The sequence below is a fragment of the Ornithorhynchus anatinus genome, chromosome 7, assembly GCF_004115215.2.
Source record: "Ornithorhynchus anatinus isolate Pmale09 chromosome 7, mOrnAna1.pri.v4, whole genome shotgun sequence".
In the NCBI taxonomy this organism is placed as follows: Eukaryota; Metazoa; Chordata; class Mammalia; order Monotremata; family Ornithorhynchidae; genus Ornithorhynchus; species Ornithorhynchus anatinus.
Genome location: NC_041734.1, coordinates 80,523,126 through 80,545,578, shown reverse-complemented (window position 1 = coordinate 80,545,578; position 22,453 = coordinate 80,523,126). Strand labels below are relative to the sequence as shown.

At 55.6% G+C, this 22,453-nt stretch overlaps 1 protein-coding gene across 1 annotated transcript in view; it reads right to left on the bottom strand.

Moving 5' to 3' along the window:
- Positions 1 to 3,002: 3,002 nt before the first annotated feature.
- The window catches only part of HECW2 (HECT, C2 and WW domain containing E3 ubiquitin protein ligase 2), a 97,905-nt gene continuing 78,454 nt past the window's right edge, over positions 3,003 to 22,453 (bottom strand). The window contains exons 24-28 of the mRNA XM_029069687.1: positions 21,244 to 21,390; positions 17,599 to 17,713; positions 14,227 to 14,312; positions 12,653 to 12,765; positions 3,003 to 3,712 (exon numbers count right to left, since the gene is read on the bottom strand). Coding sequence (XP_028925520.1) covers positions 3,601 to 3,712; positions 12,653 to 12,765; positions 14,227 to 14,312; positions 17,599 to 17,713; positions 21,244 to 21,390 — 573 coding nt within the window. The 3' untranslated portion in view covers positions 3,003 to 3,600. The remainder of the gene's footprint in view (positions 3,713 to 12,652; positions 12,766 to 14,226; positions 14,313 to 17,598; positions 17,714 to 21,243; positions 21,391 to 22,453) is intronic.

Sequence of the window (22,453 nt, the reverse complement as noted above, 5' to 3'; positions counted from 1 at the left end):
GGCTCACGGTCTGAATCCCCATTTTACAGATGAGGTAACTTGAGGCACCGAGAAGTGAAGTGACTTGCCCAAAGTCACACGGCTGACAAGTGGCTGAGCTGGGATTCGAACCCATGACCTCTGACTCCAAAGCCCGTGCTCTTTCCACTGAGCCACGCTGCTTCTCAGCCACGCTGCTGTTCTCCCGCCTCCTTAGACTGGGAGCCCCGGGTGGGACCTGACGACCTTGTACGTACCCCAGTGCTTAGTACAGTGCATGACACATATTAAGCGCTTAACACCACAGATTTTTATCATTATCATCACTACTCCAACAGCCCACCATGTTGTATAATAATAATAATATTAATAATAACGATGATGGTATTTGTTAAATGCTTACTATGGGCCAAGCGCTGTTCTAAGCGCTGGCAGACACAGGGCAATCAGGTTGTCCCACGTGGGGCTCACAGTTTTCATCCCCATTTTCCAGACGAGGGAACTGAGGACCAGAGAAGCAAAGTGACTTGCCTGAGGTCACACAGCAGACAAGTGGCGGAGGCAGGATTAGAACCCAGGACCCTCTGCCTCCCAGCCCGGGCTCTTTCCACTAAGCTACGCCGGCACGTCCGTTTGGACAGGCAGGTCCTGGAGATAATCCCGGTCGGTCTCTTTCTCTGGCTCTAATTCAGTGTGGCCTGGTGGAGAGAGCCCGGGCCTGGGAATCAGAAGGACCTGGGTTCTAATGCTGGCTGTGCCCCGTGACCTCGGGCAAGTCACTTCGCTTCTCTGGGCCTCAGTCCCCTCCTCTGTAAAATGGGGATGAAGATCACCAGTCCCACGGGGGACAGGGACTGTGCCCAACCCGATCTTTTGTACCTACCCCAGCGCATAGGAAAGTGCCTGGCAGTGTGGCTCAGTGGAAAGAGCCTGGGTTTGGGCGTCAGAGGTCATGGATTCGAATCCCGGCTCTGCCACTCGTCAGCTGTGTGACTGTGGGCGAGTCACTTCACTTCTCTGGGCCTCAGTTCCCTCATCTGTAAAATGGGGATTAACTGTGAGCCTCACGTGGGACCACCCGATGAGCCCGTATCTCCCCCGGCGCTTAGAACGGTGCTCGGCACAGAGTCAGCGCGCTTAACAAATTCCAACATTATTATCCTGGAATAAAAACGAAATCTGCCTTCGCCCTCGTATCTGTGGCACTGGAGAAGCAGCGGGGCCCAATGGAGAGAGGCCGGGCTCGGGAGTCAGAGGTCGTGGGTGCTAATCCCGCCCCAACCCCTTGTCAGCTGTGTGACTGTGGGCGAGTCCCTTCACTTCTCTGGGCCTCAGTTCCCTCATCTGGAAAATGGGGATGAAGACTGGGAGCCTCACGTGGGGCAACCTGATGACCCTGTATCTCCCCCAGCGCTTAGAACGGTGCTCTGCACAGAGTAAGCGCTTAACAAATACCGACATTATCATTATTATTATTAAGAAATACCATTTTAAAAAAATCAGTCTAAGGAGTGGCTCAGCAGACTCTCTCTCTCTTTCTCCTTCTGAATTCCCCCTAACAGCCCAGCGTTCTGACCAGACGGATGCGTGTTGTCGGAAGAACATTTATTAGAGCAGCTGCCGTGCTCTAACCCGAAGGTGCTGTGAAAACCTGCCTTCTGGCAAGACCCAGAGTAAAATCCAGGTTCCAAATATCTGGATGGCGGAGATGTCCATCCAGACGGTTCAAACGTCCCGCCGAAACCATCTCCCCCTTGTCCCTACGAAGATCCTGGAATCAAAACGATATCTGCCTTCGCCCTCGCATCTCTGGCATCGGAGAAGCAGCGGGGCTCAGTGGAGAGAGGCCGGGCTCGGGAGTCAGAGGTCGTGGGTTCTAATCCCGCCCCAACCCCTTGTCAGCTGTGTGACTTTGGCCGAGTCCCTTCACTTCTCTGGGCCTCAGTTCCCTCATCTTCAAATGGGGATGAAGACCGGGAGCCCCACGGGGGCCGACCCGATGACCTCGTATCCCCCTCCCACCGCCCCAGAGCTTAGAATGGTGCTTGGCACTTAGTAAGCACTTAACAAATACCACCATCATCGTTTTCCAAGCCGTGATTTGCCCCGCGGGGATCGTGGAATTGAGAGTTTCCAAATGGGAATTTCTCTCTCTCATCGCTTTGTTTTCCCCCCCCGATCTGGGAGACCACAAGCAGCTCCTCCCTCTCGACTCCTTCCCCACCGACGGCTCTGGACCCCCCACCCCCTGGAACTCCCCTCCCGCTCCCCCGAGCCCCACTTTCCAATCCCCCGGAATATCCCGCTCTCAGAGCGGCCCCTCGGCCCACTCCCCAAGCCCGGAAGGCGCTACCCCGGGCCCTCGGTTCCACGGGGGTCACCCAGCTGCCCCCAATTCAACCTGGGGTCTCTTGGAAATTCCGCGGAGGGTCTCGGCGACCGCCAAAACCCAAAACGAAACGGCGCCTCGGCCCACGCGGGAGGGGGCAACCGGAGGATGGGAGCTACGTCCGGCGGGGATCGTCGGCCCGCGGGGTACGACGACGGAAGGGCATCCCCTCGGACGGGGACGTCGGGGAAAATGCCGGCGGAGAACCACGGGGTGGACGGTGTCCGTCTCCGTTCGGAGACGAGACGGAGGCGGAGGAGACGGTGAGACCTCGCCACGCGTCGTCTTCCGGGCAAGCTCTGCGTTGAGATGGGCCGTGGAGCGGAGCGGGATCTAAAAAGCCACCCCGGAAAGGATCCCCGCCCCCCCCCCAAGATGACCTCTCAGGTGCCCGACCTCGGGAGGGGTGAGAGTGGCAGGGGGAGGCCGAACGGGCACCATCGGCCCGGTCCTGGCCGTCCCCCCCGACCGAGTCCCGGCTACTTTGGTACATTCGGCGCAAAATATCTAGCGGCGGGGGATTCCTTATCCTTAGAAAAATAAGACGCTTTCCCCCCTCCCTCCCACCCCCTCGAAGGTGCCTGGAAGGAGAAACGCGAGCTCGGCGCGGGGAACGCGATAAAGGAACGGATGAGAGAGTTTGCGTGACTCTTATTTACAGTTTAAGGAACACGAACAGAGCGAACTTAGAAAAATAAACGGCACCCACTGTGTATTTTTTTTCCTCCTGATATGCTGTGATAAATTACTAGTGATCTTTAAAACAGTTCTCATGCATAATAAAGCATAAAATCTATCATTAGTAGTGGATCGTACAACGGCTTCGAGTTTCCCGAACCCGCACGCCGACGCGCACGTCTTCCCAGACCCCCGTATTCCCCGCCTTCCGACTCCCGGATCCTCTTCCCGGTGACGTCCGCCGCCGCTCCCCGGACGGCGTCCGGGGCGACGGTCCACCTCGGGGCCGGGCCGACGCCCCGGGCCCGCCGGCCGGGCTTCCGGGGCGCGGGGTTCTTCCCGACTGGGCCGTCGGACCTCCCCTCCGGCGTGGTCCCCGGCGCGGACGGACCCGGTGGGCGCAACTCGGTTTCCCCAAATCTCACTGGTTCCTCGGGGCGCCCCCGTGTTCCCGGGAAGCCGGGAAGAGGTGGGCCCGGTCGGGAGACCGCCGTGAGGTGACGGGGAGGGGCGGGGAGGGGGGTTTCACCCCGCCGGGCACCGGGCCTTCCGCCTCACTCCAGCCCGAAGGTGCTGGTCTCTTCCACGGCCGTCAGCAGCTTCTCGTAGAGCATGGCGTAGGACGGGTACGGGGGGAGGTCGAGGCGGTTGAAGCAGGTGTGCGCCCTGGAAGAGAAGGAGCGGCCGGGTGAGTCCTGCCCGGCCCGCCCCGCCCGCTCCCGCAGGCCTCCCGCGCGGGCATGGAAGCTGGCACGTTTCCAGGCCCGATTTCCAGGCCCGGCCCCGGTGAAGTACTGCGCGCCCGTCAATGGGCAGGGATCGTCTCTATCTGTTGCCCAATTGTCCATTCCACGCGCTCAGTACACTGCTCTGCCCATAGGAAGCGCTCAATAAATACTACTGAATGAATGAAGGACCAGTTCCCTTTCCCTCCACCAGTTATGAAGACTGGGAGCCCCGCGTGGGACTGGGGACAGAGAAGCAGCGTGGCTCAGTGCAAAGAGCACGGGCTTGGGAGTCAGAGGTGATGGGTTCAAATCCCACCTCTGCCACTCGTCAGCTGTGTGACTGCGGGCGAGTCACTTCACTTCTCTGGGCCTCAGTGACCTCATCTGGAAAATGGGGCTGAAGACTCTGAGCCCCATGTGGGACAACCTGCTTACCCTGCGTCTACCCCAGGGCTTAGAACAGTGTTCTGCACACAGTAAGCGCTTAACAAATACCAACATTATTATTATCACCCCGCCCCACTTGCTCACGTGATAATATTTCGGTATTTAAGCGCTTAATGGTAATAATAATCACGGTATTTGTTAAGCGCTTACTATGTGCCAAGCACCGTTCTAAGCGCCGGGGTGGATACGAGGTCATCAGATTGCTCCCCGCGGGGCTCACAGTCCCGCCCACAACGAGCTTACAGTCTAGAGGGCACCGAAAAGCCCCAACGGAACAAGGGCCTCGCAAACAAACCCAAGATGGCTCAGGCCCCACTGGATCTTTCAGCTTCGAACACAAATGCAAGAACGGCCCCGTGGCCGCCCGAGATCGCCTCGGGGAGGCCGAGTTGCAAAACGCCTTCAAAACGAGAAGACATTCGCGATGAGGAAACTGAGGAAGTGAGTGGTTCGCCCAAGTATGTGCCAACCACTTCTTCTGGGTATTAGGGAAAAGGGGGGGGTGGGGACAGAAAAACAAATACCCACCCTCTCAATGGCTTTCCACGGCCACTTCCCTGCCTGAGGAAAACTCTCCCAGAGCTCCGAGGATGCTGGAATTCTTACACTGCCTTCGGCAAGAGGGAGGTGGCCAACGGGCTATGGGACGGCTTGGGCTCGTCGACTTAATAATAATAATGTTGGTATTTGTTAAGCGCTTACTACGTGCAGCACACTGTTCTAAGCGCTGGGGGAGATACAGGGTCATCAGGTTGCCCCACATGAGGCTCCCGGTCTTCATCCCCATTTTACAGATGAGGTCACTGAGGCCCAGAGAAGTGAAGTGACTCGCCCACAGTCGCACAGCTGACGAGTGGCCGAGGCGGAATTCGAACCCATGACTTCTGACTCTGAAGCCCAGGTTCTTTCCCCTGAACCACGCTGCTTAATAATGATGGCATCTGTGAATTATGATTATTGTTATTATTATTGGCACTTGTTACGCGCTTCCTATGCGGCAGGCGCCGTTCTACTATTGTTGGTATCTGTTAAGCGCTCACTAGGTGCCGAGCACCGTTCTAAGCGCTGGGGTAGACACAGGGGAATCGGGTCGTCCCACGCGGGGCTCACGGTCTTCATCCCCATTTTCCAGATGAGGGAACTGAGGCACCGAGAAGTGAAGCGACTCGCCCACGGTCACACAGCCGACGAGCGGCAGAGCCGGGATTCGAACTCATGAGCCCTGACTCCAAAGCCCGTGCTCTTTCCACTGAGCCACGCTGCTTCGCCGAGGGCGATACAGAGTCATCGGGTTGTCCCCCGTGGGGCTCGCCGTCTCCATCCCCATTTCACAGATGAGGCCCAGAGAAGTGAAGGAGCTTGGGAATCGCGGGTCGTGGGTTCTAATCCCGCCTCCGCCGCCTGTCAGCTGGGTGACTGTGGCCAAGTCACTTCACTTCTCCGGGCTTCAGTCCCCTCATCTATAAACTGGAGACGAAGACTGTGAGCCCCATGTGGGACAACCTGATCACCTTGTGAGAAGCAGCGCGGCTCAGGGGCGAGAGGCCGGGCTTGGGAGCCAGGGGTCGTGGGTTCTGATTCCGCCTCCGCTACGTGTCTGCTGTGTGACCCCGGGCCAGCCACTTCACTTCTCTGGGCCTCAGTTCCCTCATCTGTCAAATGGGGATGACGACCGTGGGCCCCAGGTGGGACAACCCGATGACCTCGTATCCACCCCAGCGCTTAGTACAGTGCTCGGCACATAGCGCTTAACCAATACCGCCATCATCATCCGGGGGGGGGGGGGGGTTGGACGTCCTCTCCCACGGGATCTCCACCCCAGGGCCTTCAGCCAAACCCTAAAAAGCGGAACTGGGCGCCGACCGCACGGCTGAGGAAGTACGGGCAGTTCCTTCGGAACAAGAGTCCGGGGTCGGGGGCAGTCAGACAGTAATAGAAAGAAAGAATTGAGGGACGGGGCATGTAAGCGGAGAGGGGCTGGGAAGGGGGGGTGGACGAAGGAAGGGAGCGAGTCGGGGCGACGCGGGAGCGGGAGGAGAGGGGGGCGCAGTCGGGGAAGGCCTCCGGGAGGAGGTGGGCCTGAAGTACGGCTTCTGGGGACAGTCGTCGTCTAAAGTGAGGAGGGAGGGCGTGCCGGGCCAGAGGCGGGATGTGGGCGAGAGGTCGGCGGCCAGAGAGGCGAGACGCACCTCTCCGCCCGTGCCGTCCTCTCCCCGGCGTTCAGCACAGTGTTCTGCTGGCGGCAGGCGCTCCCTAAATAGCCCCGATCGACCCAGAGGCCGCAAATGACACAGCCGACCCACGGGAAAACCAATTCCTTCCTGTGGGTTCTCAACCCATCCATCCCCCTCAACCGGATGGATGAGATCTCTCTTCCCGTCGGTCCCCCCTCCCCGCTCCAGGGCGGCAGGGATCACTTGGACCAATTCCGCTGGAGCGTTCGCTCCCCAGAGCTCAGCTCGCTCCGCTCTGCACAGCGTTTAGCACAGGGCGAGCGCTCGGTAGATACGGCCGGAGGGCTGAATGAATGCTCCGCAACGCGGCAGGTGCTCAATGAATGCCACTGGCTGGTAGGAGACTCCGCAGCTCTCCTAGGCGCCCGGTACAGTTGAGAAGCCGCGTGGCTTAGCGGAAAGAGCCCGGGCTTGGGGGTCCGGGGTCGTGGGTTCTAATCCCGGCTCCGCCCCCTATCGGCTGTGTGATTTGGGGCAAGTCACTTCACTTCTCTGAGCTTCAGTTCCCTCATCTAGAAAAGGGGCATGAAGACCGTGTGAGCCCCACGTGGGACAACCCGATGACCTTGTATCTCCCCCCAGTGCTTAGGACAGTGCTTGGCACGTAGGAGGCGCTTCACAAATACCATCGTTATTATTACAATTATTCAGAAGTCAGGAGTAGAGCAAGGCCTAGGCCCAAAGGGGGCTGCTTCATCCTCCCTCTCCCCTGACCGCAGGAAAACCTTGGGGTTTCCTGTCCCTCAGACGGGAAGAGGGGAGACCCTCAAAGAACTGGACAAGGAGTGTCGCCTCGTGGATAATAATTAATACCAACGACGGTATTTGTTAAGCGCTTACTCTGTGCCAGACGCTGTACTGAGCGCTGGGGTGGAGACAAGCCAATCGGGTTGGACACAGTCCCCGTCCCACGTGGGGTTCACCGTCTCCACCCCGTTTCCAGATGAGGGAACTGAGGCCCAGGGAAGTGAAGTGATTGGCCCAAGATCCCACAGCAGACGAGTGGCAGAGCCGGGATTAGAACCCGTGACCTTCTGACTCTAACCACTGGGCCACGCTGCTTCTCGGACCCCGGACCTGGGAGTCGGAAGGAGCTGGGTTCTAATCCCGGCTCCCGCCCCTCGTCCGCTGGGTGACCTCGGGCGAGTCGCCTCACTTCTCCGGGCCTCGGTTTCCTCCTCTGTAAAATGGGGATGAAGACTGGGAGCCCCCCGTGGGACAGGGACTGTGTCTAATCTGATTGGCTTGTATCTACCCCAGAGCTTAGTACAGTGCCCAGCACAGAGTAAGCGCTTCACAAATACCAGAAAAAAACTAAACAAAAAACTGTGATTAATCTGATTATCCTGTATCTACCCCAGAGCTTAGTAGAGTGCCTAGCACAGAGTAAGCGCTTCACAAATACCAGAAAAAAACAAAACAAAAAACTGTGACTAATCTGATTACCCTGTATCTACCCCAGAGCTTGGTACAGTGGGAAGCAGCTTGGCTCAGTGGAAAGAGCACGGGCTTCGGAGTCAGGGCTCATGAGTTCGAATCCCGGCTCTGCCGCTCGTCGGCTGTGTGACTGTGGACGAGTCACTTCACTTCTCTGTGCCTCAGTTCCCTCATCTGTAAAATGGGGATTGAGACCGTGAGCCCCGCGTGGGACGACCCGATTCCCCTGTGTCTACCCCAGCGCTTAGAACGGTGCTCTGCACATAGTAAGCGCTTAACAAATACCAACATTATTATTATTATTATTATTACAGTGCCTAGCACAGAGTAAGCACTCAACAAATACCAGAAAAAAACAAAACAAAAAACTGTGACTAATCTGATTACCCTGTATCTACCCCAGAGCTTAGTACAGTGCCCAGCACAGAGTAAGCGCTTCACAAATACCAGAAATAAACAAAACAAAAAACTGTGACTTAACCTGATTACTCTGTATCTACCCCAGAGCTTAGTACAGTGCCCAGCACAGAGTAAGCGCCTCACAAATACCAGAAAAAAACAAAACAAAAAACTGTGATTAATCTGATTATCCTGTATCTACCCCAGAGCTTAGTAGAGTGCCCAGCACAGAGTAAGCGCTTCACAAATACCAGAAAAAAACAAAACAAAAAACTGTGACTAATCTGATTACCCTGAATCTACCCCAGAGCTTAGTACAGTGCCTAGCACAGAGTAAGCGCTTAACAAACACCAGAAAAAAACAATAGAAACAAAAAACAACTTCCCTCCACCAACCAGCGTCGCTTCTGTCTTCGCCACAATACACACCCTATTTCTCAACCACAGGTTGTGTACATACACACTTCTCCTTCTCTTAACAACGATGGTATTTGTTAAGAGCTTACTATGTGCCGAGCACTGTTGTAAGCGCTGGGGGAGATAGAAGATAATAATAATAACAATAATGTCGGTATTGGTTAAGGGCTTCCTATGTGCCAAGGACTGTCCTAAGCGCTGGGGGAGATCCAGGGTCATCGGGTCGTCCCCCGTGAGGCTCCCGGTTTTCATCCCCATTTTACAGACGAGGGAACTGAAGCCCAGAGAAGTGAAGTGACTCGCCCACAGCCACACAGCTGGCAAGGGGCGGAGGCGGCATTCAAACCCGTGACTCTGACTCCCAAGCCCGGGCTCGCTCCACTGAGCCACGCTGCTTCTCAGATAATCAGGTGGTTCCCCCGTGGAGCTCCCAGTCTTCACCCCCATCTTCCAGATGAGGGAACTGAGGCCCAGGGAAGCGACTTGCCCAAAGCCACCCAGCTGGCAAGGGGGCGGAGGCAGGATTCGAACCCACGACCTCTGACTCCCAAGCCCAGGCTCTCTCCGCTAAGCCACGCTCTTCTCCTTCTAAGTCGGCTCACTGTCCATCTCCCCCACTAGACTGGACGCTCTCTGAAGGCAGGACTTGTCTCTATTTTTACTTCCACTCCCCAGTGCTCAACCCACGTTAGACCGGAAACTGCTTGAGGGCAGCAACCCGGTCTACTAACTCTGCTGGACTCTCATTCGTTCATTCGGTCGTTACTTATTGAGCGCTTACTGCGTGCAGAGCCCTGGACTAAGCGCTTAAAAAGTAACGGTATTTGTCCAGCGCTTACTACGTGCCGAGCCCTCTTCTAAGCGCCGGTAGATACAAGGTGATCAGATGGTCCCACGTGGGGCTCACAGTCTTCAGCCCCATTTGACAGATGAGGCGACTGAGGCACAGAGAATAATAATAATGATGGTATTTGCTAAGCGCTTACTATGTGCCGAGCACCGATCTAAGCGCTGGGGGAGATACGAGGTCATCAGGTTGTCCCCCGTGGGGCTCCCGGACTTCGTCCCCATTTGATAGATGAGGTCACTGAGGCCCAGAGAAGTGAAGCGACTCGCCCAAAGTCACACAGCCGACGGGCGGCGGAGGCGGGATACGAACCCACGACCTCCGACTCCCAAGCCCGGCCTCTTCCCGCTGAGCCTCGCTGCTTCTCTAGAGAGGAAGCTCCTTGAGAGCCAGGACGGTACCCGCTGACTCTCCCAAGGGCTCGGCCCGGCGCCCCGCGTGCGGGAAGCGTTCAATAGACAGGCCAGGCCGATGGGCCGACGGGCCGCGCTGCCCGGCGCGCTTCCCGTTCCCCTCCGACCCCTCGCCGCGAAGGCCCGGCGGGATCTCCCTCTCTCTCCCGCCATCTGCTCCCCACCCAGGTGAGCCGGTCGAGGGGCGGCCGAGGAGGCCGGGCCGGGCCGGGCCGGACGAGGAAGGGGTTGAGGTCCCTTGCGCCATTCCCGGGCCTGGACGGGAAGTGAGGCCCCGAAGCGGCGACGCAGGCGAGGACGCCGGCGGTACCGGTCGTCCCCGGGTGGCCCGACGAGACTTTTCAATTCCCCTTTCTTCTTTCCGTAAACGTTTACGCCCTCCCGGGAAGCTCGGTGGGGCGTGGGTCCGGGGTGTGTGGGGAGGGGGCCCGCTGAGAAGAATAACGACAATAACAATTATAATAACGTCGGTATCTGTTAAGCGCTCACTGTGTGCAGAGCACCGTTCTAAGCGCCGGGGGAGATCCGGGGTCATCGGGTCGTCCCACGGGAGGCTCCCGGTCTTCATCCCCATTTGACAGATGAGGGAACTGAGGCCCGGAGAAGTGAAGTGGCTTGCCCACAGTCACCCAGCTGACAAGAGGCGGAGCCGGGATTCGAACCCACGACCTCTGACTCGCAAGCCCGGGCTCTTTCCACTGAGCCACGCTGCCGCTCAACGATAGCAATAATAATAATTCTGGTACTCGCTAAGCACTTACTACGTGCCAAGCACCGTTCCAAGCGTGGGGGTGGATACAAGGTGATCAGGTCGTCCCCCGTGGGGCTCGCAGTCTAAATCCCCATTTTACAGATGAGGCGACTGAGGCACCGAGAAGTGAAGTGACTTGCCCGAAGTCACACGGCTGACGAGCGGCGGAGCCGGGATTAATAATAATAATGATAATTACGGTATCCGCTAAGCGCTTACTCTGTGCCGAGCACCGTTCTGAGCGCTGGGTTAGATACGGGGTCATCAGATTGGCCCACGTGGGGCTCACATTTTTTAAGCCCCATTTTTACAGATGGGGGAACTGAGGCCCAGAGAAGCGAAGCGACTTGCCCAAAGTCACACAGCCGACAAGCGGCGGAGCCGGGATTAGAACCCACGACCTGCAAGCCCGGGCTCTTGCCGCTAAACCATCTCCAGCAGCTCCCCTCGGGAAAATCGTAACAATAATAATGCTGCTCTTTGTTAAACGCTTACTGTGTGCCAGGCACCGACCCGATGGCCCCCGTATCTCCCCCAGCGCTTAGAACGGCGCTCTGCACATAGTAAGCGCTTAACAGGTACCAACATTATTATTATTATTATCGTTATTCATCCGTACTGCTGTCTGTCTTCCCGCCTTTAGTGGGTGTGCGGGGAATGGGCCCGTTTATTCATTCGTTCCTACGATCGTATTCATTCATTCACTCCCTGGTGTTGAGCGAGCCCTCACCGTGTGCGGAGCACTGGGCTAAACGCTTGGAAAGTACAATCTGGCCACAGCTGGAGACCATCCCCGCTCAGCAATGGGCGCGGCGGGGCGCGGCAGAAAGAGCCCGGGCTCGGGAGTCGGAGGTCGTGGGTTCGAATCCCCGCTCCCCCGCCTGTCGGCTGGGTGACTCGGGGCAGGTCGCTTCGCTTCTCTGTGCCTCAGTTCCCTCTTCTGTCAAATGGGGATGAAGACCGGGAGCCCCACAGGGGGACAACCCGATGACCTTGTATCTCCCCCAGTGCTCAGAACAGTGCTTGGCACACAGTAAGCGCTTAACAGATACCATCATTATTATTAGAAGGGGGAGACTTATTGAACGCTCTTTCCCTCTCCTCCTCCCCCTCTTCCTTCCCACCCCCTCAGCACCGTACTCGTCCGCACAACTGTGTATATCTTCATCACCCTATTGATTTTATTTTATTTTAATGAGATGTACATCATCTCATTGAAGCAGCGCGGCTCAGTGGAAAGAGCCCGGGCTTGGGAGTCAGAGGTCGTGGGTTCGAATCCCGGCTCGGCCACTTGTCAGCTGTGGGACTTCGGGCGGGTCGCTTCACTTCTCGGTGCCTCAGTGACCTCATCAGTAAAATGGGGATGAAGACCGTGAGACCCACGCGGGACAACCCGATTCTCCTGTGTCTACCCCAGCGCTTAGAACAGTGCTCGGCACATAGTAAGCGCTTAACAGATACCAACATTATTACATTATTATTACATCACCCTGATTCTATTCAGTTGCCACTGTTTTTATGAGACGTTCTTCTCCTTGACTCTATTTACTGCCATGGTCCTCGTCCGCCCGTCTCCCCCGATCAGACCGTAAGCCCGTCGGACGGCGGGGACCGTCTCTATCTGTTGCCGACTTGTTCGTTCCAAGCGCTTAGTCCAGTGCTCTGCACAGAGTAAGCGCTCGATAAATACTATTGAATGAATGAATGAACTGTACTAAGCGCTTGGAAAGTACAATTGGGCACCAAAGAGAGACGATCCCCGCCCGACAACGGGCTCCCAGTCTAGAAGGGGGGAATTGTTGCCATCTTCCTCCCGCTCTCCGCACAGCCCCGCTCAGGGCTGGGCTGGCCCGGAGGGTCTCCCCCATCCCCCCGGCCCCCCGGCCCCCAGGTCCCGCGAGTGTGATAGCCCCCTCCCCGCCCCCCGGCTGACCTGGGCAGGGCGGCGATCTTCCCCCAGCGCTCCACGCAGAACCTGCGTGGGCCGGTGCTCCCCCGGAGGGCCGCGAAGCCTTCGTAGGGGACGCTGGACGTGCCGGTCACAAACTGCCGAGGGAAAAATCGCACACACAACCCCGGGGCCGTCAGCACCGCGCCCTCCCCCGGCCCCCCGAGACGACCGGCCCCGGCCCCCACACCGAGCCGGGCCCGGCGGGACCCCCGCCGACCCCGGGATCGGAGAACGATGACAGTGATATAACCGTGGTATCTGTTAAGCGCTCACTTCACTTCTCTGGGCCTCAGTCACCTCATCTGTCAAATGGGGATAATAATGTTGGTATTTGTTAAGCGCTTACTATGTGCCGAGCACCGTTCTAAGCGCTGGGGTAGACATAGGGGAATCAGGTCGTCCCACGTGGGGCTCACAGTCTTAATCCCCATTTTACAGATGAGGGAACTGAGGCCCAGAGAAGTTAAGTGACTCGCCCACAGTCACCCAGCCGACAAGTGGCAGAGCTGGGATTCGAACTCATGAGCGCTGACTCCAAAGCCCATGCTCTTTTCACTGAGCCACGCTGGATGAAGACCGGGAGCCTCACGGGGGACAGCGCTTAGAACAGTGCTTGGCACACAGTAAGCGCTTAACAAATGCCATCATTATTATCACGACCTTCTCTCTCCCCCAGCACTCTGAACAGTGCTCGGCACATAGTAAGCGCTTAACAATCATTATCATTATGCATCGAGCACTGTTCTAAGCGCTGGGGGAGATACAGGGTGATCAGGTTGTCCCCCGGGGGGCTCCCAGGCTTTATCCCCATTTGACAGATGAGGGAACTGAGGCAGAGAGAAGTCAAGTGACTTGCCCAAGGTCGCACAGCAGAGAAGGGGTGGAGCTGGAATTAGAACCCACGACCTCTGACTCCCAGGCCCGTGTTCTTGCCACTAGGCCATGCTGCTTCTCACAACGATGGCATTTGTTAAGCGCTTACTGTGTGCCGACTCCTCTTCTAAACATGAGGCTTAGTGGGTAGAGGCCGGGCTTGGGAGTCAGAGGTCACGGGTTCGAATCCCGGCTCTGCCACTTGTCAGCTGGGGGACTGTGGGCGAGTCGCTTCACTTCTCTGTGCCTCAGTTCCCTCGTCTGTCAAATGGGGAATAAAACTGTGAGCCCCACGTGGGACGACCTGATCGCCCTGTATCTCCCCCAGCGCTTAGAACAGTGCTTTGCACCTAGTAAGCGCTTAACAAATACCAACATTATTATCCCGCCTCCGCCACTTGTCAGCTGGGGGACTTTGGGGCAAGTCATTTCGCTTCTCTGGGCCTCAAGTTCCCTCATCCGGAACACGGGGATGAAGTGTGTGAGCCCCCCCGGGTGGGCCAACCTGATGACCTTGTATCTCCCCCAGCGCTTAGAACGGCGCTTGGCACATAGTAAGCGCTTAACAAATACCATCATCATCATCATCATCATCATTATTATTATTATTATTATTATTATTAAATGGACTGGCCCGGGCCCTCCCGGCGACCGGCCGACGTCCCACCCCCCGGCCTCCGCACCTGAAGGAGCCTCAGCCGCTGCTCGTTGTTGAAGCGTTCGACGGCGGCCCAGAACCACCGGATGACGATGTGATTGTCGTGGTAACCTGTCCACAGAAAACCCCCGTGAGACGGTCGGCGGTGCCCCGTCGACGCCCCATCGACGCCACCCAAAAATTCATCCGCTCCTTCGTTCAATCGACCAAAACGTTCCGGAGGGTTGGTCGGGGTCACCCGTCACCCCGAATTCCCCTTCTCCTCAGTTTCCCCTCCCCTCCGCGTTGTCCCGACGCCCTCCCTTTGCTCTACCTCCGTCTCCCCGCCTCCTAGCACTTCTGTATAGAATAATAATAGTGACGATGGCATTTGTTAAGCGCTCACGATGTGCCAAGCACTGTTGTAAGCGCGGGGGTGGATACAGGGTAATCAGGTTGTCCCACGTGGAGCTCACGGTCTCCATCCCCGTTTTACAGATGAGGTCACCGAGGCCCAGAGAAGTGAAGCGACTTGCCCAAGGTCACACAGCTGATAAGTGGGGGAGCCGGGATCAGAACCCACGACCTCTGACTCCCAAGCCCGGCCTCTTTCCACCGAGCCCCGCTGCTTCTATATTTGCAGATCCTTTAATATATGTACATATCTATAATTCTATTTATTTACACTGATGCCCGATTACTTGTTTGGATGCGTCTCTATCTGTAATTCTATTTATTCATTCACTCTTTCAGTCGTATTTATTGAGCGCTTTCCGTGTGCAGGGCCCTGTACTGAGCGCTTGGAACGGATAATTCGGCGACAGATAGAGACAATCCCTGCCCCGCAACGGACTCACAGTCTAAAAGGGGGGAATACGAAATATGAATATGAATTGATTTCTATTGCTGCCTGATTACCTGTTTCGATGCATCTCTATCTATATTCTTATTTAGTCGTTCAATCGTATTTATTGAGCGCTTACCGTGTGCAGAGCCCTGTACTGAGCACTTGGAACGGATAATTCGGCGACAGATAGAGACAACCCCTGCCCCGCAACGGACTCACAGTCTAAAAGGGGGGAATATGAAATATGAATATGAATTTATTTTTCTTGATGCTATTGCTGCCCGATTACCTGTTTTGATGCATCTCTACATTCTTCTTTATTCGTTCGATCGTATTTATTGAGCACTTACCGTGTGCAGAGCCCTGTACTAAGCGCTTGGAATGGATAATTCGGCAACAGATTGAGACAATCCCTGCCCCACAGTGGACTCACAGTCTAAAAGGGGGGGAATGTGAAATATGAATATGAATTTATTTCTATCGATGCTATTGATGCCTGTTTCCTTGTTTTGCTGTCTGTCCTCCCCCCTTCTAGACCGTGAGCCCGTCGTTGGGCAGGGATGGTCTCTATCTGTTGCCCAATTGTACTGTCCAAGCGTTTAGTACAGTGCCCGGCGCATAGTCGGCGCTCAATAAATACGACTGAAGGAATGAACTGAATGAACGCCTGAATTACGGAGGGAGGGCGCGGCGGCTTCTCGGCAACCATCACGGGGCGTGGTCAGAGGTGGTGATTAATCCGATTAGCTACTGCGTACACTCCCCCTGTAAACGGTCGTTCACGCTGAGAAACAGCGGAGCTCAGCGGCGAGAGGCCGGGCTGGGGGATCAGAGGTCGTGGGTTCTAATCCCGCCTCCGCCACCTGCCAGCTGCGTGATTTTAGGCCGGTCGCTTCACTTCTCTGGGCCTCAGTTCATTCATTCAATAGTATTTATCGAGCGCTTACTATGTGCAGAGCACTGTACTAAGCACTTGGAATGGACAATTCGGCAACAGATAGAGACCGTCCCTGCCCATCGACGGGTTTACGGTCTAATCGGGGGAGACGGACGGACGGGGATTCATTCTTTCACTCAGTCGTCTTTATTGAGCGCTCACTGTGTGCAGAACACTGTACTAAGCGCTTGGAAAGCCCAACTGGGCAACAGATAGAGAGGATCCCCGGCCACAACGGGCCCGCGGTCCAGAACCGGGGGAGACACGCAGCAAAACAAAGCAAGTAGACGGGCGGCAGTGGCATCGATATAAATCAATAGAATTATAGATCTATATACGTATCAGCGGAGCTCAGTGGAAAGAGCCCAGGCTTGGGGGTCAGAGGTCATGGGTCCGAATCCCGGCTCTGCCACTTGGCAGCTGTGGGACCGTGGGCGAGTCACTTCACTTCTCTGGGCCTCGGTTCCCTCATCTGGAAAATGGGGATGAAGACTGTGCGCCCCACATGGGACAACCCGATCACCTGGTATCCCCCGGCGCTTAGAACAGTGCTCCGCACATAGTAAGCGCTTAACAAATACCAGCATCATCATTAATCCCGGCTCCGCCACTTGTCCGCTGTGTGACCGCGGACAAGTCACTGCACTTCTCTGGGCCTCGGTGACCTCATCTGGAAAATGGGGATGAAGACCGGGAGCCCCACGCGGGACAACCTGAGTTCCTTGGGTCCCCTCCAGCGCTTAGAACAGTGCTTGGCACACAGTAAGCGCTCAACAAATGCCATTATCATCATCACACAGACGAAGACGGTGAGCCCCACGGGGGACAACCCGATGACCCTGCATCTACCTCGGCGCTTAGTACAGGGCTTGGCACGGAGTAAGCGCTAAACGAATAGCCTCGTTCGTTATCATTCTTCCTGTCCGCCGTGTGACCTCGGGCCAGTCACTTCACCTCTCCGGGTCTCGATTCCCTCCTCTGTAAAATGGGGATGGGGACGGCGTCCGACCCGATTAGCTCGGATCTTCCCCAGCGCTCAGTACAGCGCTCGGCACCTAGTGAGCGCCGATCGTATACCAGCATTACGATATGATAGAGAAGAAGCGTGGCTCAGTGGAAAGAGCCCGGGCTGGGGAGTCAGAGGTCGTGGGTTCGAATCCCAGCTCGTCAGCTATGTGACTGTGGGCAAGTCACTTCACTTCTCTGGGCCTCAGTTCCCTCATCTGTCAAATGGGGACGAAGCACGTGAGCCTCACGTGGGACAACCTGTATCTCCCCCAGCGCTCGGCACAAAGTGAGCGCTTAACCAATACCAACATTACTATTATTATATGATGGGAAGCAGCTTGGAGCAGTGGGCAGAGCCCGGGCCCGGGGGTCAGAAGGTCACGCGTTCCCATCTCGGCTCCGCCACCCGTCCGCCGGGTGACCCTGGGCAAGTCACGTCACATCTCGGGGCCTCGGACGCCTCGTCTGTGAAACGGGGCCGGAGGCGGCGAGCCCCGCGGGGGACGGGGACTGCGTCCGGCCCGATTTGCCCGGCATCCCCCCCCCAGCGCTTGGCGCGGTGCCTGGCGCAGGGTGAGCGCTGAACGCCATTAGGAGGCCGTCGCCGCGAGGGAGAATCCCGTCACCTCCTCTGTATTCCGTGTTGCTTCTCCAGTCGCTCAGGTCGATCTCGGCCGTCCCCGCGATGACCAGCTCCAGTTCCCTGGCGTCGAAGACGGACACCAGCCTCGCGTCCACCACCTGCGGGACGGGGCCGCAGGCGGTGAGCGACCACGGAGGCGGCGCTCGGGCGGGGGACCGGCCCACGGAATCGGCGGACCCGCCCCCCGCCCGGAACCAAGCCTCCGGGCTCGCCTATCTTCGATTCGGCCCGTCGGACGTCCTGAGCGCTCACTCTGTGCGGAGCGCCGGGAAAATACAGGTCAGCCACAAAGGGAGACAAGCCCCGCCCACTTGCGAGCGGGGAACGTGTCTAAGTGTCCTCCCCCCCAGCGCTTAGTACAGAGGAAGCGCTCCACACATACGACGGGCTGGCTCTGGAAAAGGGAAATCCTATTAATCGGATTAATCCTATTAATTTGGGCTCTAATCCTATTAATTTCTACTGACGCTATGGATGCCCATTTACTTGTTTTGATGTGTCTAGATCTCTAATTCTATTTATTTCTGTTGTTGCTATGGATGCCCGTTTCCTTGTTCTGATGCGTCTAGATCTCTAATTCTATTTATTTCTCTTGATGCCCGGTCCGTCCGTGGTGTGTCCCGAGCGCTTACTGGGTGCAGAGCACTGGACTAAACGCTTGGGAGAGGACGCTACGACAATAAACGGACACATCCCCTGCCCGTGACGACCCTAAGAGTCTAGAATCTCCCTCCAAGGTTCGCCTGCCCACGCTGCGTTCCTCAAAATAACATCAGTAATAATAAGAATAATAATAGCATTGGTTAAGCGCTTACTATGTGCTGTACTCTGTACTAAGCGCCGGGGTGGAGCCAAGCAAATCAGCTTGGACACGGTCCCTATCCCCATTTTCCAGATGAAGGAACTGAGGCCCAGAAAAGTAAAGTGACTTGTCCGCTGGGTGACCTTGGACAAGAGGCGGAGCCGGGATTAGAACCCATGGCCTTCTGACTGGCTCTGCCCACTCTGCCGAGCGATAATAAAACTGATAATAATATATAATGATAATATGATAATGACAGCAATGATATTCTTATATTTTGCTTAGCGGAAAGAGCCCGGGCTTGGGGGTCAGAGGTTGTGAGTTCTAATCCCGGCTCCGCCACTCGTCAGCTGGGTGACTTCGGGCCAGTCGTTTCACACTTTGGGCAAGTCACTTCACTTCTCTGTGCCTCAGCTCCCTCATCTGGAAAATGGGGATGAGGACCGCGAGCCCCACAGACACCATCATTATTATTACACCAGTGCTCAGAACAGAGCTGGGCACATAGTAAGCGCTTAACGAATACCCTTATTATCATCACTATTCCAGGACAATATTATAATATAACATTTAAGCACTCGCGATGCACTTATGTGTAGATGTATCTATCTATGGTTTCATTTATTCCTACCGATGCCCGTTTCCTCGTTTTGCTGTGTCTAGATCTCTGATTCTACTTATTTCTACTGATGCTGTGGATGCCCGTTTACTCGTTTTGATGTGGCTTATTTCTATTCATTTCTATCGATGCCCGTTTCCTTGTTTTGCTGTGTCCGGATCTCTAATTCTATGAATTTCTGTTGATGCCTGTTGATTTGCTGTGATGTGTCTCTATCTCTAATTTATTATTAATTTCTACTGATGCTATTGATGCCCGTCTCCTCGTTTTGCTGCGTCTAGATCTCTAATCCTATTAATTTCTATTGATGCCGCGGATGCCCGTTTCCTCGTTTTGCTGTGTCTAGATCTCCAATTCTATTTATTTCTACTGACGCTATGGATGCCCGTTTACTTGTTTCAATGTGTCCAGATCTCTAATTCTATTTATTTCTACTGATGCCTGTTTCCTTATGTGTCTAGATCTCTAATTCTATTTATTTCTATTGATGTCTGCTTCCTTGTTTTGATGCGTCTAGATCTCTAATTCTAATTTATTTCTATTGATACCTGTTTCCTCGTTTTGATGTGTCTAGATCTCTAATCCTATTAATTTCTGTTGACGCCTGTTTATCTGTGATGAGTCTCTATCTCTAATTCTATTATTAATTTCTATTGACGCTAGGGATGCCCATTTCCTGGTTTTGCTGGGTCTAGATCTCTAATCCTATTAATTTCTATTGATGCTGCTGCTGTCTGTTTGTTTGGACGTGTCTAGATCTCTATTATTAATTTCTACCGATGTCCATTTCCTTGTTTTGATGAGCCTAGATCTCTAATTCTATTAATGTCTACCGACGCTACGGATGCCGTTGCCTTGTTTCGATGAGTCTAGATCTCTAATTCTATTTCTATTGATGCCTGTTTCCTCGTTTTGATGTGTCTAGATCTCTAGCCCTATTAATTTCTGTTGATGCCTGTTTATCTGTGATGAGTCTCTATCTCTAATTCTATTATTAATTTCTACTGATGCTGTGGATGCCCGTCTCCTTGTTTTGCTGGGCCTAGATCGCTAATCCTATTAATTTCTATTGATGCCTGTTGATTTGTTGTGATGTGTCTATATCTCTAACTCTATTATTAATTTCTATTGACGCCACTGATGCCCGTTTCCTTGTTTTGCTGGGTCTAGATCTCTAATCCTATTAATTTCTATCGACGCTTCACCCTATTTATTTTGTTTAATGAGATGTACATCACCCTGATTCTCTTTATCTATCTATTCCACGAGAAGCAGCGTGGCTCAGTGGAAAGAGCCCGGGCTTGGGAGTCAGAGGTCATGAGTTCGAATCCCGGCTCTGCCACTTGTCGGCTGTGGGACTGTGGGCGAGTCACTTCACTTCTCTGTGCCTCAGTTACCGCATCTGTCAAATGGGGATTAACTGTGAGCCCCGCGTGGGACGACCCGATGACCCTGGATCTCCCCCAGCGCTTAGAACGGTGCTCTGCACATAGTAAGCGCTTAACAAATACCGATATTATTATTATTTATTTGCCATTGTTTCGATGAGGTGTTCTTCCCCTCGACTCTATTTATCGCCATCGTTCTCGTCCGTCCGTCTCCCCCGCTTAGACCGTAACCCCGTCAGTGGGCGGGGACCGCCTCTGTCTGTTGCCGATCTGTCCATTCCAAGCGCTTAGTACGGTGCTCTGCACAGAGTAAGCGCTCAATAAATACTGTTGAATGAATGAATGCCTGTTTGTTTTGCTGTGTCTAGCTCTCTAATTCTATTATTAATTTCCACTGATGCTACGGATGCCCGTTTCCTTGTTTCGCTGAGTCTAGACTCTCTAATCCTATTTATTGCTACTGACGCTACGGATGCCCGTTCACTTGTTTTGCCGCGTCTAGATCTCTAATTCTATGACCGTCTCCCGATGCCCGTCTCCCCGTTTCGATGAGCCCAGATCTCTAATTCTATCTATTTGGGTTGTCTACCGATGCCCGTTTAACTTGTCCGGACGTCCGTCTCTCCCCCGTTCTAGACCGTCGGCCCGTCGTGGGCTCGGACTGTCTCCCCTCACTGCCGTGTCGCGCGTCCCAGGCGCTCGGTCCAGCGTTCCGCCCACGGTAAGGGCTCGGCGACCGCGACTGGACGAAGCGCACGGAGCGAGCGGGGGGAGGGCGCCCGGCGGCCGCCGCCTCCTCCTCCGGGGAGCCCCCCTCACCTCGTAGAAGCCGCGGACGAGGCTCTCGGTCTGCTGGGCCACGCCTCTCTCGATCCGCCACCTGACCATGCGCTCGATGTATTCCTTCTTGTTCTTCTCCGTCACCGGGATGTTGGTCCCGCCGGGCTTCAGCTCCCGTTCCGTGATCTGCGGGACACGGGGAGCGGGAGGGGACGGACGGGCCGGTCGGCGCGCTCCTCCGGACCGGGAGCGGGCTCCGTCCGTCATCTCGATCGTACTTATTGAGCGCTCACGGCGGGCGGGGAGCTGGACTAAGCGCCCGGGAAATCCGGGGGTCTCCTGGACTCTCCCCAGGGCTTACTCCAGCGCTCCGCACGCAGCAGGCGCTCAGCGAGAAGCGGCCTGGCGCAGCCGGGAGGGCCCGGGCCGGGGCGTCGCAAGGTCGTGGGTTCTTGTCTGCTGGGAGACCTCGGGTGAGGCGCTTGACTACTCTGGGCCTCGGTTCCCTCATCTGGACAATGGGGATGGAGACTGGGTGCCCCATGTGGGATGGGGATCCAACCCGATGACCTCGTATCTCCCCCAGCGCTTAGAACGGTGCCTGGCACATAATAATGTCGGTATCTGTTAAGCGCTTACGATGTGCCGAGCACCGTTCTAAGCGCTGGGGGTGGGGGGGACGGGGGCAGGGTCATCAGGTCGTCCCCCGGGTGGTTCCCAGTCTTCATCCCCATTTTAAAGACGAGGGAACCGAGGCCCAGAGAGATGAAGTGACTCGCCCACGGTCCCACTAGCTGACAAGTGGCGGAGCAGGGATTCGAACCCACGACCTCTGACTCCCAAGCCCGGGCTCTGGCCACTGAGCCGCGCTGCTTCTCCTAACCACTCGGTAAACTTACTATGTGTCAGGAGACCTGGTCCTAGGCCTGGCTCCACCCTGGCCAGTTGCGAGACCTTGGGTGAGGCTCCTCACCAAATCGGGGCCTCAGTTTCCTCGTCTGGGAAATGGGGATAATCTTTCTTTTTCTTTCTTCCTTCCTCTCTTTTTCTCTCTTTCTCTTTTTCTTTCTTTCCCTCTCTCTCTCTCTCGCCCCCCGACTCCGCACCCCCCGACCCTTTCAGACCGTGAGCCCCCAGGGGAACGGGGACCGGGTCCAGGGTGATATCACCTTACCCTCGTCCACCTGAGTGTTTAGCACAGCGTTTGGCCCCGATCAGTGGCTAACCAGTGGCCGGGGGAGATCCGGGA